At 37.1% G+C, this 24,570-nt stretch overlaps 2 protein-coding genes and 1 long non-coding RNA gene across 5 annotated transcripts in view; 1 reads left to right on the plus strand and 2 right to left on the minus strand.

The window, feature by feature from the left end:
• LOC112541626 (uncharacterized) overlaps positions 1-3,589 on the minus strand; it is a 30,939-nt gene extending 27,350 nt beyond the window's left edge. Inside the window, exon 1 of one of the 2 annotated variants that reach the window (XR_003085613.2) lies at positions 3,483-3,589. This is a non-coding gene — a long non-coding RNA (uncharacterized LOC112541626). Of the gene's footprint in view, positions 1-3,252 lie in introns of both variants that reach the window. The other variant, XR_015797021.1, reaches the window with a different exon arrangement.
• Positions 3,590-3,608: 19 nt separating this feature from the next.
• MRPL33 (mitochondrial ribosomal protein L33) lies at positions 3,609-11,302 on the plus strand. Its single transcript, XM_088145630.1, has 4 exons — positions 3,609-3,751; positions 6,425-6,446; positions 9,275-9,381; positions 11,037-11,302. Exons 1-4 carry the CDS (start codon positions 3,730-3,732, stop codon positions 11,084-11,086), a joined length of 201 nt encoding a protein of 66 aa, XP_088001756.1. The 5' UTR covers positions 3,609-3,729; the 3' UTR covers positions 11,087-11,302.
• A 133-nt stretch (positions 11,303-11,435) lies between these two features.
• The window catches only part of RBKS (ribokinase), a 64,347-nt gene continuing 51,212 nt past the window's right edge, over positions 11,436-24,570 (minus strand). For both annotated transcript variants that reach the window (XM_088145619.1, XM_088145617.1), the window contains one exon: positions 11,436-13,450. In XM_088145619.1, coding sequence (XP_088001745.1) covers positions 13,277-13,450 — 174 coding nt within the window. In that variant the 3' untranslated portion in view covers positions 11,436-13,276. The remainder of the gene's footprint in view (positions 13,451-24,570) is intronic.

Consider the following 24,570-nt stretch of genomic DNA (forward strand, 5'->3'; position numbering starts at 1 on the left):
AAGTACTGTATTCAAAACAGTGTACAATAAACATTTAATTTAAATGATTAATTTTGAAGAGTATATTTAGTTTTCCTTATTCAGGTATAAAATAATTTGAAAATCAGTGAAAATTTCAAAAGATGATAGAGGATTATATAATTCCTCCATCAGTCTGTTTCATGCATATTACATTCACTGGAGCCAGTTTGCAGAGAACAAGCTGGGTTATCACATTTTACTAAGTCATGAATTGCTTAATGGAAGCTTGTTGAATAAGAATTGATTGGATTCCTATATTGCAGTAAGACATACATAGCTGAGTGGCTGGGCTTAATTACAAATGCTAAGCTAAAAACCAAATAATGTTATGGTATAATATAATGAGTAAGATCTAGCTATAGACTTCTGTGTTGATCAGCCAGACAGTAACACTATCATCCACATTTATTTTGTGTTCATTATGAGGGGTTGTGGTGCTTTCCTTACAAGGTGATTAGAGGCTTATAAATAATATTTATCTGATATAACTTATTATGTGCATGTCCCTATAGGTTGAACATAAGATGGGAATTCACAGCAGCAGTGTTCCAATAGAGTTCTCTCTCAGATTTCTAGAGGAAACCTTAATGACACAGAATTTCTTCCCAAAGTTAACACAGATGCTTGTACATTCTAGTACAGTTTTTGCTGCCCACAAGATGCAGAGATCTAGTTCATCCACTTCTATTGACTAATCAGCAAGGAGTGAGGATGGGAGAGAAAGATAAGGCACCTATCCCATTCTTGAACCATCATAGCTCCCACTAAAATACATCATCTAAACATTGCAAGCAGTCAAGTGTCAATTGTCAGCTCCCATGTGATATTCCATAATAGAATACACATTGACAACTCTACTGAAAGACTGAATTTGCATGATTGCTTCAAATTCAACTATAAACCTCATTTAACATGCATTGCAACATCCTCACTAACATCGGATAGCATCATCTATCTATTGCTTTAATAATTAATTTTTAGCATGGGCATTCTTTATATCATCACCCCAACAATGACTGGATGATACTATAAACTGCTAGTGTGGATAATGTATGTGTTCTTGGAACAGGATATGATGATCCAAGATGGCACACAATTTACATTTGAATGGCAAAGCCTGAAATCTCAGTTAAAGTCCTACTATGTTCAGAAGGATTCATGCTCTAGTACTGGTCGAACTGCCACTTTAGGGAAGTTTTTGCTGTGACATCTACTGTTACTCAATAAAATGCTGTTGGGACATGGAACACATACAGAGATCTGTTTAGTGCACAATTATTTGCATGAAAGGATGTTTTAAGTGTTTTTGAACTTCACAGTTAAGTATGGACTGTATACTTATTAAATGGCATCAGTTATCTCCAGGATCCCAAACTCTAACTGGAATTGGCCCAACCCAAAGACTTCTTAGCATGCCTATATTATCCACTAGGCAGAATGGGGCACAATGCCTAGGACTTACAAAACTCTCGGGGCCTATGAAAATGTCAACATTTGTATATTCTAAAATTAAATACAATTAAGATATGATTACTATTTTATTATGCATATGTGTACTGTGCCTCATTCTCTGAGACTTATTGAAGAATACAGGTCCAGGGAACATCTTTATAATCCTAAACATCTAGATTATTACTGCAATGAGGACCTATGAAGATAAACGTGCCTGGAGCCTACAAGGGTCTTAATGCAACTGTACATTTTGGGAGAGACAGTTAGATCATGTCCATGGTAAACGTTTTGTCAAGAGAAGAGGAAAAATGTTACTTTAAAGCTGGGCCAGCTAAATATGACTTTAAGGGGCCTCCATTGTGTACTGAGTACAAGACAAAGGCAACATATGCTAAAATATACAGGGTTTTTTAAGGACATTTTTAATGTATGCTTGTATTTTAATTATTTATGGATTTTAGCCACTGTTGGAGGGATTGGTATGTTTTTTCTTTTTTGTTATTGTGAGCCACCCAGAGTCACCCGTTGGGGGAGATGGGCGGCATACAAGTTTAATAAATAAATAAATAAATAAATAAATAAATAAATAAATAAATATCATGGAGACATGTCATTTATAGTTTGCATCTTTGTTTAACAGTTAGAGGAATGAGAGGATAAGCCTCCTTGACAGACAGAATCTGTAAAGACCATGCATGGTTTCACTATTAGGTTGATAGTTCCTATACTACACCTACAGTGCATTCAGAAAGCTTAATTGCTGACAATGATGAAGTGCATAATTAAACCGTGAAAGCCATTATCACAAGACACAGTGGTGGCCTCTCAGTTAGATGGCTTTAGAAAGTCTGTCAAAGGCTATTAATTTTGAAGATTCAAAGCTACTTTCTGATGAGGTATGGTATGCCTCCAAATAACCAGATGCTGGGGAATAATGGTGGGAGAGAAATGTACCTCAGCCTCCTACCTGGGAGCACCTCAGAGGCATCCAGTTTGTCACAGTTACGAACGAAATGGTGGACTCAGCTCCGTTTGGATTTAATCCAGCAGGGCTGCTCTTATGTCCTCATATTAAAATGTAGATACGCTCTTGGACTCTTGATTTTCAACCACTTGTTCTGACTCCATTTTTTAATCCAGGTAATTATTTAATAGTAAAAAGGCTCCCCTATGAGCTCCTGAAGTTCTTGTCTTCAGGTTTACAGACCAAATGGTGAACGAGCAAAATTCTTAAAAATTTACACACACGGCAGTTGAAGCCATAGAATTATATTTGTTATGATACACGCTTTTCCACTATCAAAACACAGGAAGAGAATTTGCTTATTTAAACAACTATTTTGCCAGCTTTCAATTCTGATGACACGCTATGAACTGCTGTGCAGATGTGCTTTTCTATATCTCAACTATGTGCTTTTCTGTCTACCATTCTTGCCTGAGTTTGCTAGGTTGCAGTTCTAACAGGTCCTGAAGGATGCAATAGACTGATGCAAAAAGACCAAAGCAACAGTGAAATAGAAAGGACCTGCAGTGCATAGCATTGTCCCTTATGGACCGCAAGGAAGAATTCAGTAATGGATAGATTCATCTCTTCTTCTAATAGTTAGAAGTCAATTCAATATAAAATAGAACTGAATGGCAAGGTGTGCATAATATACTGAGCCTCAGCCTAGCCAATAGTACTTTAGACTTGCATGAACCCAAGTCCCTGTAGTCACTGTGTTGCAGGAACCTCGAAAATGGGGTACTCCGTAATATGGATAAACAAACATATATTACCTATGCATGGATGGATAACTATGTAGCATGGTTGGATGACAGTGATAGGAAAAATTATGAAAAAAAAAATCATAATTCCTTCAGGTCCTCCATCACCAGGCAAATTACTTGTTTTCCAGCTGGAGTATTCTGCCTAGTGTTTTATTCCAGCATCCGCGTATAAAAATCTAGCATCGAAGATGGAGCATTGAATGTCAATATGGATCCCGGTGGCTAAAGGGTTAACTTACGGTCCGAAAGAATTGAGAGACGAGTGGTTGTCAGAGCAACAAGAAAGGGAGGAGTCGGGAGATTCAGGAAGAAAGAGGAAGAGCAGTAAAGGCCAACTTTGTAGATTACAGGGGGCGGGCTTTAGTGAGGTGGAAGTGAAAGAGCGGACGCTCCGGAAGTATTTAGAATGGTGGCTACGTTCTGCAGCCTGACGGTTGTTTGGAGTTTCTTAGGCGGCTGAGCTTAGTGGCCTTTGTCGCCATTGCCATGTTTCTGACGGTGGTCAATTGTGAGTTCCTTTGGGGAAACTTACTGTGGTGGGGGTGCAGCCGTACCAAGCCCCACGTTTGCCCGGTTTCCCGGGAATACCTCTCAGAAACTTGAGGCTACTTCTTGGCGTAAGCCTTATAAGGTGGCTGTACAGCTACGTAACGCGCACCGAGCAGCTGACGAGAAGCAGCAGTAGGGTTCACGCTCCCCTTGGCGTCTGACGGGGTGGCTGTACGGCTAAGGTCCCGTTTCTGATCTTCCTGGCTGCCTGGTTTCTGAAGGGTTGGCCGCTTGGTGATTCGCGGTCCTACAGTGAGATTGCACCAACCTTCCCACATTCTTTGGGAATCGAGCAGAGATTTTGTATATATTAATTGCCCTTCCCGCACAGAATGTAGGGCGAAGGACATTGTTTTCTCCTGCATTCCTATGAGGTAGATTTGTCAGAGGGTTGATCGCTAGAGTAGGGATTTTATTTACTCATTGTAAACCCGCTGCTCTTAAGTAACTCTCTACTGATCATTAAAATAATCCCACTCTTTTCAGACTTTAGAAGAAAAAAGTGGCTGCTTTAATTGTCACATTAACTTTATACGGAGGATTCCTTTAAGACTGAAAAAGTGGGGGGAAACTAATGAACAATATGGATTCATGGGAGGAAAAGGTGCTTTAGAAAATGTGGGCGGCTTATACAGAGTCTGTTTGCATCTATTTAATACAGCTGCATCTTTTCCTAGAATCAAGGGGCTGCTCTCTGGAACTGCAGTACAGTACTGGGAAAAGGAGTTGTGATAACTGCAACACACCTGTCCATGCAGAACCTTTCCCCAATTCCAGCCTTAATGAATAGCACAGAGGTGCTGCATGTTCCCAACATTGAAAGCAATCCCTCTGAATCATTTTTACAATCTGTAAAGCCTTAATGAATGTAATTAGTAAACTATAGTTTAATGACACAAATTATATTGTTCTTATAAAGATGAGGTACTGTCTATACAGCAAAGTTAGATAGGGAGGGAGATGTTGTCTGTCTTGATGTTACTGAGCTACAACTCCCAGCAGCTTCAGTAAGTATAGATGTCTGTGGATTGTTAAGAACTGTGTTTAACTTTGGGCAGCATACAGGAAAAAACAAAAAGCCAACAACAGTGCTAAAAGCAAAATAATAATTGTAATGATAATAAAAAACATATATAGGTAGTCCCTGGGTTAAGAATGCCTGGTTTACGGACAACCCATAGTTAAGAATGGACGCTATTGTAGCAAAATTCAGTTAAATATACAGTGATTTGAGTTAAATACATATACTAATATAATAATATACAATAATACTGTTCTGGCTTACATACAAATTTGACTTAAGGACAGACCTTGGGAATGGAAGTTGCTCTTAAACTGGGGACTACCTGTAACTTAATAGGTGATCAGGGATTCAAGTCTATTACAAGTCACCAAATGGGAACCCTGTTCATCCTGACTAAATGCCTGAGGAAAAAGCCAGGACTTCACTGACTTTCTAAAGGCCTGCAAGGTTGGAGCCAGTTGTATGTTGGGGGGAAATCATTCCAGAAGGCAAGTGCCACCACAAAAAAAGCATACCTCCTGGGTCTCATAAAATGACTTTATTTCAGAGGAGGGAACTGGGGTGTGCCCTCCCTGTTGGAGTGTAAGGGACAGGCAGAAGACTCACAAATATTGTTTTGGAATCTGCTTAGGAATTATTGGTAGCTGCCAGGAGTCAAAACCCTTCACTTGAGGGTATCCCCCCTAAATGTATGTATGATATATTTGTATGGCAACATTGTTAGCCACCTAGAGCCACTGGGAATGGATGGCATACAAGCTAAGTAAATAAACTATACCTAGTCTGGAATCTCTAAATATGCATTAAAAAGCATGTTAAGAATATGGTGAGGCATGAGTTCCCTTTGAATATTATTTAAATAGTTTTAAATGTTGCTCATTTTACTTTCCCAGTTGGATTTGCAATGTGTTGTATGTGGGACTGCCTTTGAAAACAGCCTGAATACTTCAGTTAATTCAAAATAGACTGCTCACTAAGCTAGACTGTTTACCGAGATAGTCAGTACAAACATTATGTGAGTTCTTCACCATCTATGCTGGTTGCCAGTTCATTTCTAGACCCAATTCAAAATGTTGGTTTTGATCTTTAAAGCCCTAAACAGCTTAGTACCAAATTACCTGAATGAGTACCTTCTCCCATATGTACCTACCTGGGCTTTAAGATCATCTAATGAAGCCCTTCTTCAGGTCCTCTCACCAAAGGAGATGAGGTAAGTCTCTGCAAGGGTGAGAGCCTTTTCTGTGGTGGTACCCCATTTATTAAATTCCCTCTCTAGTGAGGCTTGACTGGTACCCATGTTAGCTACATTTTAGTGCCAGTTGGAGATCTTTCTGTTTTCCCAGGCTTTTAATTTTATTTTGATTCTTAGTTTTTGAATGAATGCTATGCTGCTGCCTAATTTATAAGGTTTTTTATTTTATATGATTTTTATTGTATATGTTTTAACTCAGATTATATTTTGGTATGTTTTATTGTAAACTGCTTAGAGCTTTGGCTATTGGTTGGTTTAAAAAGTTTAATAAAATAAAATCATAGGGCAAGAATAATTTGGTGTATTGGTAAATAAATTGAAACATTAGTAATTTTTTTTTTGTTTTGCAATTCTAGTGGCCAAGAAGAGCAAATCAAAGTAAGTAAAAAAATTGAACTTGCATCTACTACTTTAAAATTGTACAGTTAAAATATTGCTGCTGTTAATGGCAGTTAGATTCTTTCTGTAATGGATTGCTATTTGTATCAAAAAAAAAAAATTCATGAGAGCAACCTGTTAAAGACCTAGTAGTGTCACATTACAACTCTGTTAATAAAGTTGCTTGCAGTTGGTCTTGTTGACCATTAGTTTGTGAATTTGTTTATTGAACCATTATGTCCTGTAAACAGAAACCTTTTGATACAGTAAGGCTTCAATAAGCAGAAAACAAATTCATCAATTTTTCTGCCTCTATACCAAAGGCTCTCTTGACTCTATGGAGCAGACTTTTGGTGGGGGTGCATGTTGGATGGATGCATGGGGGAAGGATGAATAAGTGAAAATTGTGTCTCCATTTTCTGCTCATAGAAACCTCTGTTAATTCAGAGGTACAGAACATGAAAGGACCATTCAATCTAGAATGGCCCTATCATGGAGGGTAGGGCCCTGAATGCTGGTCTTGCCCTTATGTCCTCTTATCCCCCAACCTTTATCTGCCCTTTTTATGTTCAGTTGGTTGGGCTGAAGGGAAACTATACTTGCATTCATCTGAATGCAAGTTTGGAGATCAGTTCTCCAGGTTGGATTGTTAAGAAACCATAGTCTGAGATCATCTGAAAAAGAGCTGTTCATTTAAATGAATGTGAACACAGCTTCTCCTTTAATCTCTCAGGTAGATGAAGTACCAGAGGATGTAGGAGATGAAACCAGCATGCTTAATTATGTCTGTTATGCATTTTAACTCTCCTATGTTTGCTAAGAGCTAGTTCAGTATAGTGTAGAATGTGGCCAGTTCAGTGCTCTTCAAAGAGTTGCTTTCCTATTTTAAATATGGGCAATTATGATAATTTATTAAATTTATATGCTGCCCAACTCTTTGTAGCACACAACTCTGGTTAATGAAACTGCAGAATAAAAGTTTTTTATTTTATATGTTATTTGATTTTTATTGTATATGTTTTAACTCAGATTATATTTGGTATATTTTATCGTAAACTGCTTAGAGCTGTTTCATTATACTGAGTCTGTGGGAATTGGGAAGTCAGGTTTTGCAGCCCAAGGAAAAGACAAGGCCCCACTCCACAACCCAATAAAACAGCAAAGAAATAATAATACTGGATAAAGAATGCGGAATCAAAATAAGGATTTTCCTCCTTTAAAGCTATGTTGGAGACACTTTCTGATGCCTCTGCAGGTGTGGTTGGTATAGCTATGGTTGCAAAGTAATTGCTTTGTAGAACCTGGTAGGTGTTACAGGATTGCAGAGCCTCCTCCAGGTGTCTTTTGAACTTGATGCTGTGCTCTGTCAGGCAGTCAAGAAACTCCCCAGCTGCAGGATGTTTGAGAGCTTCAAGGGCCACTTTTCTGCAAATATTTGCCATTTCCCTCAACAGAGCTCTCTGCTGTGCACTTGCTCATTTTCACTGATGATAAAGTAAAGTGCAGGAAAAGGATGTCCATTAGAAGTTCAGATTGCTGGAATCACCAGGAAATTATGCAGATGGAGGTTGAATGTGTACTTCTGCGCAAGTGCAAAATACTGGAGAGATCAGAACTATGGGTCAACTATGACAATAGTTCGGAAATGCAAACTCTGAGCATAGATAATGTATGCTGGTTTGTATTAACTGCAGTTAAGTGAAATTGCAAATAAGTGAGGATAACAGAGTCTACCTGTAATAGTAGGGCTTATTTGTTTTTTTATAAACAATATTATTTTTTAATCTGCACCAATTACCAAAAGCAGAGATTTTTGTTCTTAGCATTAATTGTAATGTATTCTTGGGGCCAGCAAGGGGGGAACAGATGCTGTTTATTACTGAATATATCAGTGAAAATGTAAAATAACCTCAAGGAAGACTTTAGGTGTCCTTATTCAATTCGTGGAAAGGGGCACTTAGGATTAAGGTTTTTGTATTTTTAATTTAAATAAGTCTTCTGTTTAGATTTTAGATTCAGGCCTGTGCAGGCATCTATCGTTGAATTCTCTATGTGTGTTACGTATAAAATACAATGTAGAGAAAGTATATTCTCTTCTTATATTTCTGTCTAACTAGAAAAAATCGGAGGAAGTAATATAGTTAAGATGAATTTTGCTTTCAGTATATGCAGATCTTTTATTCAAATTACTGGCAGGAGGAGGTGGTGATGATGAGAATCAAAACAGTATCTTGTGGTTCAGTTGTAGAACATTTAAAAACCAGCTTTAGTTGGAAGTGTTGCCAACCACCTGCTGTATTTCAAATGTCCTTCCAGTTATGTTTCAATGGAACTGTGAACTTGCAAATTAAAGATGGTTTTTAAGGAAGCAAATTTGAAAATAACAGTAATCAATAAAAATACATTTCTTCTTGAGGAATGTTGAGACTTAGAAGTAAGTGTTGTATCCTGTTAATTCCTTCTGCTGACAGAAGGCTCTTCAATCAGGGAAATATCAGAATGAAATAATTTTCATTCCTCCCTGCTTCTCTGCAGCTCGAATACTATTTCTTCTCCTATTCCTCCACAGTAGCTCTTGATGGGTACTGGTGGGGAGGAGAGTTGATGGGACATAGAGGGCTACAAGAGAAAGAGAGATGACTGAAAATTGCCTTATTTTTTGGGCTTCTCATTGCAAGTATTTGTCTGATTAAAAACCCTTAATCTAAAATTAATAAGAAAAAATTAAGTTAAATATGTAAATAGACAATCATGCATGCACCAAGGAGTAAAAAATGAATTCTGGAAAATTAGCAAGTAAAAATGCATTCTTGATGTTCATTTTTTAGGTATATACTTGTGAGAATGGTCAGTGAAGCAGGAACAGGCTGTGCTTTTAATGTAAAACGACTCCGGCTTCAAGAAAAGCTGGTAATGCTAAGCTATGATCGTCATGGTAAGAAGTTGGAGAGTGTTTCATAGGGACTTACAAATGGGATGAATATTTTTGTAACCATGTATTGAATTGAAACAGAATGTATGCTCAGACCACTGGTATATAGCAATTCTTATGGTATCCAAATGGTTTGAGTAGAAATATCCAAGATACTGACATGAAAATTGGAGAAGCCAATTTTAAGAAGCTTCCCAAACAGTATGAAAAAATACCAGACTTTGGCATGTACTGCAGTAATGGATGAAACTGAGGCTTGTTAGTGTAAAGCATTTGTTGTTTAACACTGGACTAGATTGAGATCACAATACTTAATGTCTCAAACAACCTATGCTCAGCTGTGATTTTTATTTGTTCAATTAGTTTAAAGAAACAAGTGCAGCTGTTGTTTCCTAGGAAGGGTATAAGAATGACAATTTTAGCCTTCATTTACTTAATTGGAGAGTTTACACAAGTCCAATTTCTTGAGTTCACTGGCTTATCTGATTTAAAACCATTGGGGTAATCTTAAAACATGTATAGAAATGGTCTGTCCCATTTTTTTTTTAAATGCTACTTATATCCAGCTGATGTGCCCAGTAAGCAATTATTTAAAGCTCACTTTTTATCTTTAATTTACTTGTTAAAACACAATAATTTAGTATCAATATGATAAGAATTAAGGCATCAGGCTAGAAACTGGGAGGCCATGAGTTTTCCTCTTGCCTTAGGCACAAAGCCAGCTGAGTGACCTTGGGCCAGTCACTCTGTCTCAGCCCTAGGAAGCAGGCAATGGCAACCACTTCCAAAAAACCTTGCCAAGAAAACTGCAGGGACTTGTCCAGGCAGTCGCCAGGAGTCAAAAACTGATTCAAAGGTGCATGTAACACAATCTTGCAAGTCTGTGCAAGATTTTTATATTGTGTACATGCATCCCTGAGGGAAGTTTATGTCCCATTTGTAATTTAAGGACCATATTTTCTCAGCAGGGCCCTATCCCTAGTAAACATTGTAATTATGCTTGAATGAGGCTGCAGTCCAATCCAGATGTTTAAAATGAGCAATAGGTGATATTGATCAGTTCCTAAATGAATTGTTCAAGAGTCCTTCCCAAAACTCTTCTGTTTTCCTACCTCAGATCTAGGGTTTGGAAGATAATATTTCAAATGATGCACACAAGAAACAATACAATGATGTAAGCTGTAGGTTATCCAGAAGGAACTGAATGCAGCTACTTTGCTTAGATGAATTATTTTAGAAGTTATACCACTGACGTAAATTAGATTGGAACTATAAGAAAAAATAGGTAAAACTATTCAGTGAAAATGATAATTACTGATCTCATTATGAATAATTTCTGCTTTATTTTTTAAATTTGGTGTTAAACCATTGAAACGTAGATGATTTCATGTACACTGATAATCCATGTTTCTTATCATTTAGATTTGAAACCATAGCTAAGAAAAAGATTTATTTACTTACTCCACAGTATTTGTATAGCACCCTAAACAATATAGACTGGGTGGCATACAACATATTCACTGTATACCACATTCATTTCCATAGTCATGTGATAATAGGCACACAATTGAGCCAATCATTGATTTAGTTGTATTTATGTAAACATGTAAGTAGGCATAATTTTAGGGGTTTTTTTTTACTTGTTTTTCTTTTCATAGTCAAACAGAACGTCCTCTTCAAAGAGCAGAAAAAGATCTGTTCCGTGTAACTGATGATTGGCTAAGAAGATTTTGTGAATACATGGGGCAGACATGAGAGGTGATACTAAGTTGACAATGCTGAAAAGAGAGAAAATGGACTTAGGTGGTCAAAGCCAATTGTAAATAAGAACATTGTGGAAAAAGCAAGTAACTCATATTTAGAGATGGATCCTCATCAACAACTTTCTTGTTTTCACACCTGTGAATTAAAATTCTGAATTCCAGCGTGTATGTGTTTCATTTCAACACAAGAGGCAAAACTATCTACAAGAGGCTTTCCCAATCTTTTGCACTGAAATTCTAGATTCCAAGCAAATGGTGGAAACTGTAGTTCAAACACATCTGGCACCGGGTTTAGGGAAGCTTACACTCTTGTAAGAAACATTTGTTCCATGTAGCTACAAAACTGAACAATGGAATAATTTGCATAGTTTGATTGGCTGTCTCAGGCATAGAGGCAGGCAGCTGGATTTATATTGCTTTTTATGAAATTTCATTTAGCTACAGTTGACTGGTCTTTTGAGTTTTTAATTTATTATGCTTTATTTATTAGATTTCTGTACCACTGTAGTCTAAGATGTTTTGTCACACACACAAAAAAAACATAAACATCTATAGTATAAATTGAAACAATCAGCCAAAAAAGCAGTTTATCAAAATTCATACGATGGTTTCATCTCAAATTTTAAAAGTCCTTCAGAAGAACTCATCTCCCCAGTGCAATTCAAGGTGCTGGTCATTAACTTTTGAAGTATCACAAAGCTTTGAACGCAGGTATCTACTAGATTGCTTGCTTTGAATAGAATCTACCCAAAGTATGCCTGCAGAATGAGGTGTGATGGGAGGAGACTTACATGCAAGCATTTTCTGCAGGAGCGGCTTTCTTGTAGAATGGCTTCTAACCAGACATAAGATATTTAGAAAGCTTGTAGAAACTTGGCTTTTTCAGAGAGCACTTGGAATTGAGTATGTGATAGTGTGATTGTGGGAGCTTGGAATAAGATTAGTCCTATTACAATTGCTGGCTCTAGCATAAGATAGTTTGAGTGTTGTAGAATATGATGTTTACAGTATATTATTGTATATATGCTGTGAACTGCTTAAACTCTGAATGATTGAAGCAGCATAAAAACATTTTTAACAAATGAACATAAATGAATTTCTTTTGGCATATGTCTTACACCTAGGGAAAGGCTGTTCCAATAATACAGGGATCATGACGCAGACACTTCTCCTGGCCTCAGTACCCCCAACTTCAGGTGAATACCAAGCAATTTTCATGAGATGTTCAGAGCACATAGGATAATTCTGGTTGGAGAAGGTGGTCCTAGAAGCTACCTTAATAGCATGTGCTTTCCATATCAAAACCAGCACTTTAAATTGCACCTTGAAACATACTGGCAGCCACTGAAGGGCCTGTGGCACATATGCTGTTTGGATCTAATGCCATTTAACAGGTTGTCCACTGTATTTTGTATTACCTGCAGTTCCCAAATGGCTTTTAAATCCCAGGTAAAGGGCACTGTAGTAAACTGACCAGATAGTGATGAGGGTGTGATTCATGGTTGAGCTGGTAATATAATGCATTCAGGAATCTTGCCATGCCTGCAAATATTTGCTGTGCATCCATAGAGTAATACAGTTCTGTTGCAGTCTTCATCAGTCAACAAAGGGGTGTAATCTTATGTTAGAACAAGGATGAGGAGCCTGTGACATTTTGCCATAGTAGCTGGGGCTCTTGAGGGCTGTAGTTCAGCAGAATTCCACACTCTTTAAAGTCACAACTTCTACAAGTATTTCACTGCAAAAGTGAGCCTTGCATTGTTTTTTGTGTGTTAAGCTTCAATATAAATATTGAATAGTACTTTCTGCTTTGATAATTGTTTCCCAATGCAAACAAAGACTCCAAATTGCACAAAAATTTTATTCTCAGAGTAGGATCACAATTTTAAAATAGTAATAAGGGTTCTTGCTTAAGTGACTAAGACATGGAAAATAATCTTACTGTAAAGCTGAAATGCTATGTCCAAAATTGGAATTGCAGTGTGTGAAACCATGTACACCTTATTCAGGGTAAGGTTAAGCAACATTATGAGATTTATACAATGACACATCTTAATTTTGGCATCCATATAGTTGGCATTTGTCTAAAAAGCTGTAGTACCTGAGAAGAGAAAATCAAACTTATGTTATACAGCTTAAAATAGGTTTTGTGGCAGATCCTTTCTGTAAGGGTAGGAAGTCTGTGTCCCTGTTGTTTGAGTGCTAATGGATGCTATAAAGTTACTTCTCCTCAGCATTTCTTGTAGAGGCAGATTGGGGTACTGAGCCAGGTAGAAAGCTAGTGCTCCAACAAAGCTATCACCTGCTCCCTAGAAGAAAGAAAAAGGGAAGAAAATGAAATACTACAAATGGTAAATAGAAAACCCTATAAACCATGTGCTTTAAAAATCAGTACCCTAGGTTTTCATGAAGATGTAGAGGTTGAATTGTCAGTCTTAAATGTGTATATTCAAATTTGTAAACACATGGCAAGAATTAGATGTGAATGAAACGGACATATATGGATAGACTTGCTGCTTAAGTGTGACTCACCTTTTGCCATCTGTGGTTCCCAACAGATGCAGCCATTGCAAGGGAGGAGGAGGTTTCTCCACCCCTACTTTAGAATGAGTTTCATGCTGTTTTGGAAACTACTCCCTTAAAAAGGATTACATTGGCAAGAGAATTACTAGAAAATAAAAGGGACAGCGGGGCAGAATTCATGATTTACAAGTACTTATTGGGTGGTTCATGGTTTGAAAACAATTTGGAAGAAGTGTTTTAGAACTTATTCAAGTGTAACACCTATCTGCCCCTCTCACATTTGAAAAAAAGGGGAGCTTTAAGAAATAGCAAGGAGGTGCTATGTGAAATTTAAAGCATTTGTTCCAAATAGTGCTTCAAGTAGAAATGGTTTTGTTCAGTAGCATGTGCTGGGGAGGGACTGTCATAAAAATTAAAATGGAGGAAGAATCAGGACAAAACCCTGTACCTTTTATACAGGTACTGAGAACTGTATACTTTACATGCAGAAGGCATTTGGCTCTGAAGAGCTAGTTAACAATGGTGCACTTAGGAAATGTTAAATGTGATGACCTTACTGTAAGCTCCTTTTTAGATGGTATTTTATTTACAAAAACAAGGCTTTGAGGTGTTCTTTTGCATTCTGCACAGTGGAGCCATAGATTTTGACACTTAATAGAAGCTTCATCCATATGTGACTATTATAATTTTACATTTCCACAAAATATCAGCAAAGCCCAGAATTATGTTTACTTTTCAGAGAATTTATACTTCCATTTTCTTGAAAAGTTTACTTCTGACTCATGGTATTCTAAATATATCCTTCATATAGCTAAAACCAAAAAAACAGAAGTGTGGCTACAGTAGGTTTTGGTGAGGCTTAAGTATTTAAGTCCTTCTGTGACATCAGAAAAAGCTATGTGTGTTGGCTTGATTTGCACATATTAAGGTACACAATTTCTGCACTACTTCCTCAGAATTATGACTACTTTCAGTGCATTCAGAAAGTATTCAGACCTTCACTTTTTTCAATTTTGTTATGTTGCAGCCCGATACTACAATTGTTCAAATTCATTTTTTCTCATTAATCTATACTCAGTACCCCATAATGCCAATGTGAAAACAGAATTTTAGAAGTGTCTGTAAATTTATCAAAAAGAAAAAACTGAAATATCACATGTACTTAAATATCCAGACCCTTTACTCAGTACTTCGTTGAAGCACCTTTGGCAGCAATTACAGCAAGTCTTTTTCGGTATGATGCAACAAGCTTTGCACACCTGATTTGGGGGATTTTCTGCCATTCTTCTTGGCAAATCCTCTCAAGCTCAATCAGGTTGGATGGGCACTGTCAGTGGACAGCCATTTCCAGGTCTGTCCAGAGATGTTCAATAGGGTTCAAGTCAGGGCTCTGGCTGGGCCACTCTAGGACATTCACAGAGTTGTCCCTAAGCCATTCTTGTGTTGTCTTGGGTGCGTGCTTAGGATCATTGTCATGTTGGAAGGTGCCCAGTCTGAGGTCCTGAGCGCTGTGGAAGAGGTTTTCACTGAGGATATCTCTGTACTTTGCTCCATTCAGCTTTCCCTCAACCCTGACCAGTTTCCCAGTACCTGCTGCTGAAAAAGACCCCCACAGCATGATGCTGCCACTACCATGCTTCACTGTTGGGATGATATTGGGCAGGTGATGAGCGGTGCCTGGTTTCCTCCAGACATAACATTTAGAATTGAGGCCAAACAGTTCAATCTTGGCTTCATCAGAACAGAGAATCTTGTTCCTCACAGTCTGAGAGTCCTTCAGGTGCTTTTTTTTTTTGCAAACTCCAAGTGGGCTTTTGTGTGTTTTGCACTGAGGAGAGGCTTCCATCTAGCCACTCTGCCATAAAGCCCAGATCGGTGGAGGGCTGCAGTGATGGTTGTCCTTCTGGAACTTTGTCCCATCTCCACACAGGATCTCTGGAGCTCAGTCAGAGTGACCGTCGGGTTCTTGGTCACCTCTCTTACTAAGGCTCTTCTCCCCCGATTGCTCAGTTTGCCCGGGCAACCAGCTCTTGGAAGAGTCCTGGTTGTGCCAAACTTCTTCCATTTGAGAATTATGGAGGCCACTGTGCTCTTAGGAACCTTCAGTGCAGCAGAATTTTTTTTGTAGCCTTCCCCAAATCTGTGCCTTGCAATAATCCTGTCTCTAAGCTCTGCAGGCAGTTCCTTTGACCTCATGGCTTTTGCTCTGATACAGTATGCATTGTCAGCTGTGAGGCCTTCTATAGACAGGTGTGTGCCTTTCCAAATCATGTTCATTCAATTTTATTTACCATAGGTGGACTCCAGTCAAGGTGTAGAAACAGCTCAGCAATGATCAAGAGAAGTGGGAGGCACCTGAGCTAAATTTCAAGTGTTGTTGCAAAGGGTCTGAATACTCATGCCAATGCGATATTTCAGTTTTTCCTTTTTAATAAATTTACAGACATTTCTAAAATTCTGTTTTCACTTTGTCATTATGGGGTACTGAGTGTAGATTAATGAGAAAAAAAATGAATTTGAACAATTGTAGTATCAGGCTGCAGCATAATAACATTGAAAAAAGTGAAGGGGGTCTGAATACTTTCCGAATGCACTGTACGTGCAGGATGATTCTAGATCAAAGTTTGTCAGTCCAATTACTGCAGTGTCAGGTTCTGATCAATGATAAAAATGGATTGCAAGTTTTTAGGAAATTAGAAATATGGTAGAATTACAACAAAACTCTGAAATGCCCAGTATGTCCCCATGTTCTTATACTTAGAGGTTTTCTTTTTTTCATTCTCTCTGTAATTTTACCAAAAAAAAAAAAAAAAAACCAGCTAAAAAAAAAAGGAATCTACAAGTTTGTTTCAACTTTTTTCATTCCTGAGCTGAATTTACAGTACAAATATATATCTGGTCTATTTCAAGCCTGACATTGTGCTTCTCATTTTTCTTTTGATGGAGTTGGCCGGCCTTCAACCTAGTGCCCTTCAGATATGTGGGGCTATAATTTCCAGCCAATTTAGCTACTATAGCCCCATACATCTGGAACACATTCCTTGCTTCCTTTATGCTTTCTACTCTTCTCTTCAATTGTATCAGCCTTTTCTTTAAACCTCCAGTTTGTAGTACTATATTTGAGATTGCCAAGTTCTGTATTAATAGTGGCACGCAAGGATTCCACTTTATCATCATTTGAAAATTTAATGGAGAACAGGCCTAGCCAGGTTACTAGGGTGGGAGAAGACTGAGTAGCTGTATAGGATTAGTATGTGTTAACTAACAAAAATATTTCTAAAATGCTTTTCATATTTGTGATGGCAATCTAAGATACCAAAAGATCTAGTTCTTGCATTAGAAATATAAGAATAGTCCATTCTAAATTTTGTTTCATTCACTGAAAGCAGTTTGAAAACTTCTGCATTATAGTTTCAGGTTGAACAACCATTCAATCTTGAAAATAATACAATTAAGTGTTTCTATAAAAATGGTCTTACAGTTTCCTGCAATACATAGTTTTAAATGTTACAATGATAATTATGTTTATGCATTACTTAACCATTAATCTAGAATGGAGAGTTCATAATAGGATGCTGAATTTTATGACTGTAATATTTTAAGAGCAACCTTAGGAAGGCCTGAAAAGTTGTATACAAATGTCAAAACAAATAAACAGAAAATCCTCTATGATTATTACAATTTCTCCAACTACAAAATGGCAACTACCTCCAGATATGACATGCATACTTTCCATTATGTATTCCAAGACACTTACATCATTTTCAAACAGTATCAAACCCAAACTAAGGCGATCTGTTTATAATTCAGATCTGTAAGGCTGCCTAATTCAACAATGACTCTGGGCATCAACGGATAACTTCCTGCTGTTTTGACACTCATTACAGTACTCTGGGTATAGCTTCTCCTCGAGCTAGAACAGTTCAAAAGCTAACTACTTCATTCAGCTTTTCTGACTTAAGAGAATATTATGAGAAAGGGATAAGAAATAATGTCATGTCTTCGGAGCTGGATTTAGACAGTAGAGCTCTACACAAGATCTATAGTTGAGCTAATTTTGCATGTGAAGCACTATCATGATGGCAATTTTCCAAAACACAACTGCTACTCAGTAGGCAAATGACAAAGCAGTGCAATAAAGTGCAATATCCATTTTAAATGTGAACACAAGATACAGGCCTCATCACTGCTGATGACAAATTTCTCTCAAATCTGATTTTTGAGATCGTTTGTTCCATGAGTAAGGCAAATGACAAGATATAATGCTTATAAATTTGAGCCTGGTTTGAAAACCCCACTAGCAAGCTGATTTTTGACAGGTCATTAATATTCCAAAGATACAATAGGACAGTATCACATTTATTCACATTTATATTACTTTGAACGTTTTGGGACTGCATACCTATCTTCAAGGTTTTTTTATAATTTCCATAATCACCTTTTCTTAGGCTTTAGGAAATCTAAGTTTTACTCATCTTTCAAGAACACATAGAGGTACTGACAAGTCCTATAGGAATAATAATTCATTTAAAATACATGATTTTTCCATGTTTTGTTCAGGCCTGACCCCAAAGTGAAATGTCTTTGATTCTACTTGACTTTGTTATTCTGCTACTTTTTGTTTAAAAATTACTTTTAAAAAATATTTTCATAGAAGTACTGAAGCGACTGAGTTTAGTGCAATGGTCCCCAACATTTGGGGGTTTGTGGGCACGTTTGGAACTTAGAGAAATGGCTGCTGAGAAAGTAGTGGCCAATAACAACCAACAAAACATAAGGAGGGAAACTAATGAGGTTGCTCTTTACTCAAGCTTTACGATGTTCTCAGCTTATGTTTTTATGTTCTAGGCAGCTGGAAAGCTTTGAAACAAAGCACTGAGTTGCTTTCTAAGAATGTCTCTGGAGCCTACCTGGAGCCATCTAGCATTGTAGAAATACTGGTGCTTTGCTTTGCAGACTAGGTTCTCTCTCTCAGGTCTAAAAAAAATCAAGTTGCAAGGAGGCTGCAGGTGTGAAGAGACATGACAGTGCCCTGGTATCTGGCATATGATGTCTTCTGCACATGGAACTATTCATCCCTCTATAGCTCCCATGTGCTGGGAGAAGTACAGTATTAAGCCTTCCCCCCCAACATTATGTTCCCAGATGTTCATCTGCAACATCTTTAATTCCAAGCCAGCATGACCAATTGTCAAAAATGCTGGAAACTGAAGTACCACAACTTCCGTGGGCAATAATTGAGAAAGATGGTTAAATGATGCAGCAATATAGACAAGAGAGGATTGTGTAGGTCTATCAAGTAGGTAGTTCCAAACTGGGAAGGAAAATATTGCTGTGCAAACAGTCCATTCACGAAGGCTCCAGTTATATGGTTGGATAATTAAAACATTCTAACTTTGCAGGAGTTTTTCACAGGCAAGCAACTCCCAAGAAGCTGGGGAAAAACTCTATTTTACATTCCTACACAGCTGGATGTTGTGAAGAAAGCTCTTGGGTTGAAAGACTGCTATTGTGAATCTTGTTAAAAGTCCATAGCTAAGCAATCACATACGTAACCCTTGATGTCTGCAACAAGCAGGATTATTTAACTCAAAAACAACTCCATGGAATGTTGTTAGAAAAGTGTACCCGTGCAATCCTTTGCATCAGTGCTCAGGAATCTATATCTACTTCCTGGCTGATTTCCTGATGGGTCATTTGCACATGATTAAATAGTGCTTAGTGTTAACCCCATACATTCCTGAAAGATGAGGCCAAATAAAATGTCTGATGTTTAAATGTCCCCCCCTTGAAAATATCGTACTGCACAAAACAATTCAAGATCGAAGGCCAGGAAACTTGGAAAGTTATCTAGTTTGTGGTTTACATTATGAAAAAAATTAAATAGATATTGAACAATCAGTTCAATATAAATCTGCCCTCCTGGACATTTATCTCAAAAAGTTCTGCAACTTGTTAATTCTTGTCATGTCCATAATAGTTCATATTTTCAAAGTCCATCAGTCAGTCATCAGTCAGGCAATAGGTTGACTTCTGGACAGACTTGAAAATAGGTGCAGCAATAAAATGGGTATGTCATGCAAACTGCTAGTTGTCAAAATCCAGACTAACACACCCCTGTGATTTTTAAAGGTTACCGCAATACTAACTCTTACAGCACATTTTAAGGACCACTCATCAAAGCGCTGCCTTCTGTTTTCATTTTTAGTGTAGAACGGTCATTACTGACTCTTTGGGGTGCAATTCCCAAGTTCCTAGCTCTGGCATAATTACTTTGTTCTCACTGGTGTTTTGCACGTATCATCACACAGCACCCCAACTGAATATGGGATAATCATGTTGTTTTATTTAAAAAAAATGAATGTGCACTGCTTTGAGAGGTAGCATAGAAATAGTTTAAATAGATTAAACAAATAAATAAGTAGACCGGTTATCATCTGCTATGGAAAATAATTCTCCTAACACAGAGAGAAGAACACTACTATTATTCATAAAATACCATCTGTGGGCCTGATGTTGTGCAAACTGTTGTACGTCATTTCCCAACCATCAGAACTGTGATTGGAACTAAGTAATAGTATCTCAATTATCCAGACATTTGCTATTTCCAATTGGGTAGCTCACTTGGCCAATGTTTAACAAGAATTTCTAAACATGATGGACTGACTTTCAGGAATTTTGCTTCATGCATTTTCAGAAAAACAACTGATGCAGCTTTTTAATTTAAATGTAATTTTGTAGAGGAAGTTCTTTATTTTTAACTTTCTGAAGTTTTACTGATTATAAGTTTAATTTTCATTTCAAGATAATGATGTATATTTCATCTCACAACCAATGTATTTATTCTTGAATGTCATTCAAACTCTGCTGCCTTAAACCAAGGGACTAGTACAGTAGTACATTTAATCTAGGAAATAGGTTCCAATGGCTATCATGGTTAAGCTATTGATATCTGTTAAAATGGTCTAATCAAACCAATGGCAAACCAAGACATCTTGTGCCGCCAAATCTGCTGACAAATTAAGAATTGTATTTGGTATTCTGTATTATAGGAGAGACTAAAACTGTACAATTTCATTCTCCATAACATTCAAAATTTTGTTTCATTTACTTCTATAATATTTTTCATTCTAAATTATGATGCTCCAAGGAGGAGGTGCTTTAACCTCCTGATGCTTTTTGGTGTCCTTTTCCTGCAATGTTTATAGGTCTACAATATTTAAAGGGAGTTATACCACAGATTTACCCAGAACATTCTTGTAGCTCTTATTAAATTTTCAATAAACTTTACGAGCTACCCTTTTTTAAACTCTAGTCATGTAAAAAGTTGATGTTTTCATCAAGTATCTAATACAATCACAAAATCTTTCATTTGGCCATAGCCATTTTAAATTCATTTAATATATAACCAGTTGGGGATTTCCACCTAATAATATATCATTTTAGGCATTTTTAGCAATTGTCCTCTCATATGATTATACCTGGGAAAGGGGGGGGGAGAGCAAATCTGTGTTCCCTCTCCCCATTGACAAAAATAATTTTTTCTACATACTTTGACTATCAACATGACTTAGAATCCCAAATAATTAAGACTCTAAATATGCATAGCAGGTTCTTTCAAATCATCTCTCCCCCAACTGTACAAGGGGCAGGAGCAAAAAATATCATGGATGGGGCTAGTAACAGTAATTTTAAATAAGTATTGAAGAAAGAACTGAAGTAAGAGTAACGAAAAGGTTTTTTATGTTTACTTTTGTTGATTCTTTTAGAGAAATCCTTAAGTTGCTCTGCATTCAGGCATCCTGAATAATTTGGTAAGATCCACAAGCCTGGCTATGATATTGCTCATCTCTAATTCCAATTCTTTTATGAGTATTAAACTCTATGAGTCCTAAAGCAGATCTCTGGAAAGCTCTAAGAGAAACTCACTAAAACTAATTTGTTTAATTTTTCTGCAATCTCCTTTCACCATTACTCATCCAATGATCCAGCCATCCCTCTGCTGATTTTCTGTTCCAATTTATTTCAACAAAACATTATAGATAGGTTTAATATTCTTAGCAACATATCCTTGCATTATTATAAGGCTCTTTTGACATGGTTTGTGTTCTTTTATACTTTAGTTGGGCAGGCTTCCATTTTTAGTAGAAGCTCTCTTCTAAGGCAACTAGATTTCCTTTTTCATGTATCTTTGGTTTAGCATGAATAAATGTTTTGAAAACAGAAGTAATCTATCATTATATTTTCCCCTTTGAGTTATCATTATTCTTCCTTTTGCTACTTCAAACTTACCCTCAGGACTCTGGCCACAGGGATGCAGTAGAATGCCTCCACTAAAATATTATGGAGGTTTTTTTGTGGGGGGAGGGATCTCTTAATTCCTTTCAGAGTGACATTGTGAACAAGTTCTCTTTTTTTTCCTTTTTGATTACTGGATTCTATGTCTCCTTTGACCTGCAGATTTCCATTGTATTTTTCCTTATCCTTTCAATTAACTCTATAGCTAGACACTTTATTCCACTGATTGCCTTTTGCTCAGATCAATAACTAATAAATAATATATTTGGTGAAGTGGGCTAAAGTGTCACAAAAGCCTTTTTTAAAGGTCCAAGCACATCCATTCATTTTCCTTTTTAGGTTATTATCAGTGAAATATTTGTTTGGAATTCTTTAGTTTAAGATACAACTATACATTTCTAACAGTTTATTTGGAACCTCCTTGTCAGTCAGCCACATTCAGTAAAGAGAGGGACGTTCTGGTATTGTGGGGAAGGGGACACTTCTATGCTTGAGTCAGTTACTTCAGCTCAGCAGAAGGAAAAGAGAATGGTCAAATTTCTAATCATGTAACAAATTATTTTACTATTTTTTGGACATGTGAAATAGGAATCCCATTTTAAACTAGGTAAATAAAGGTGTTCTAACAGTGAGGAAAGTAAGCAATGCAAATATAAAGCAACCAGATCACATTAAAAACCTGCTATTCTGTTTAGCGTCTTGGCAGATTGGAAGGAAATCATACTGGAAATCGTCCATACAATGGAAGTTTGCAAAAATATTGTAAATCACTTGGCAGTGTCATTCAGTCTGTAGCTGCCAGTCTAAAACCTGAAATACTTAATGCAGCCAGAGGGCAGCAAATTGCCAATTATTTATTATTGTATTTTGATTGCACAGGTGAGGTGAATTTTCCATCTCAGGCATCTAAAGTTTTATAAATATTTAAAATTACAAAGAGGCAACCTTTGAATTCTAGGTCTTTGGGATTTTTCCATTTCTAGCAACCACTCATTTCTATATTTTGTTTGAAAATAATAAATTCATTTGGTTATAGCTGGTATTAGGTAACTTATCAAGCATGTAAGTTAGCTAGGGGAAGCAGAACCTTGCTATTACTTGTTTGCCTGCAAGCATTCAAATCCTAGACCTAAGCCTTGGAATACCATTATCTTCAGTGCTCCAGGTTTTGGTCCACAACTCAGTCAAACTGTCTTCTCTAAGGGTTATATGAACACCATTACTGTCGTTAAATAGCAACTATGGCATAGAAAGTGGACTGAAAAAACTCCTACACACCTAATTAACAGATGCTTCTTTACAATCTTTACTTCACAATGAAATAGCAGATGCCCATTAGGACTTAGATTGTCATAGTTACATTAAGCAGAATATACGTTTAAAAGTCCAACAGAAGTGCCTGCTGTTCTGAGAAGTTACACCCACAGCCTGTTAGCCCCTTTCCTGTTTCTACGATGTAATGACAAGTTTTACTGAGTCATTAATGAGCAGAAGGCACTCTCTATATTCCTATGAACATTTTCTTTTATTATAGCATTTATCCCTAGGATTTCTGATTCTGAAAATCATGTTTTGTGCTTGAGCCTAGTTAAACTAGGACTCAGAGCTATATTATGAATTGCAAGGCTCTTTTTAAACTCAGAGGGAGAAAATGATTAGACACTGATTTTCATCAACATCTTGATTTATGACACTGCTCACAATTCACATGTCTCCAACAGCTGGATCACCATTAAATTATGCATTCCCATTTGGAAGAAAAGTATGAAAGGCTGCAGGCCCTCTCCCCATGAACGCAAGGAATAGAAAGGGATATAATTAGGTAACTGGATGATTTAGAAATAAGATCAGACTTTGACCTGGGTGGTCCTCCAGTCCTCCTGCTGCATTATGTTAAGACCACAAGCAGTACCCGTACAGACCTGTTTACATTTGCTCAATTTACATTTAAACTACATTTCCATTCATTGATCAAAAAGCCATTTACACTGAGAGGGAAAAGGTCTTTATAAAAAAAAATCATACAGTTATATCTAGAACTAGTCAGGACAAGACCATGGGATCCAGCATTATGAGGTTACATATCTGGCTGTGCACCGATGAATCAAAGAGGAACCTTCCCTTCATTATGCAGAGATGATCTTTCAGGGGAAAAAAATCCTGTGTACCTCTCAGTGCCTCATTTTTCCTTTCTGCAAATGGGGGAGAACAATGCTTTTTATCTCAGTAAGTAGCCAGATGCTCCAAAGCTTATGAAATGCCTTTCAATCAGCAAATGCACAGAGCAGGGCAGTCAGCAAATAGAAGCAGATGAAGCATTTTTCCACTCATTATTAAACAATCTGTTGGTTCTGGTAATAGAAATCCTACAGTATACTGCAAATACATTTAAGCATACCACTCATTCTCCTTCCAGGCTGTTCTTCCATGGAAATACCAGTAGTATATATAGGCTCCAGCATGTTTGATATTATTATATACATGTGCTAAGCCTTATTAATGATTTCAACAATATTTTGACAGGGTTTTATTCTTATTATTATTGCATTAACTCAGTCTGGTATCAATAATGTGGTATTTTGTCCCCATGACTAAAAACGGAGAAGCC

The sequence above is a fragment of the Python bivittatus genome, unplaced genomic scaffold, assembly GCF_059951505.1.
Source record: "Python bivittatus isolate LINGU-HERP-01145 unplaced genomic scaffold, Pbiv_v1 ctg000020_np1212, whole genome shotgun sequence".
NCBI classification, from domain to species: Eukaryota; Metazoa; Chordata; class Lepidosauria; order Squamata; family Pythonidae; genus Python; species Python bivittatus.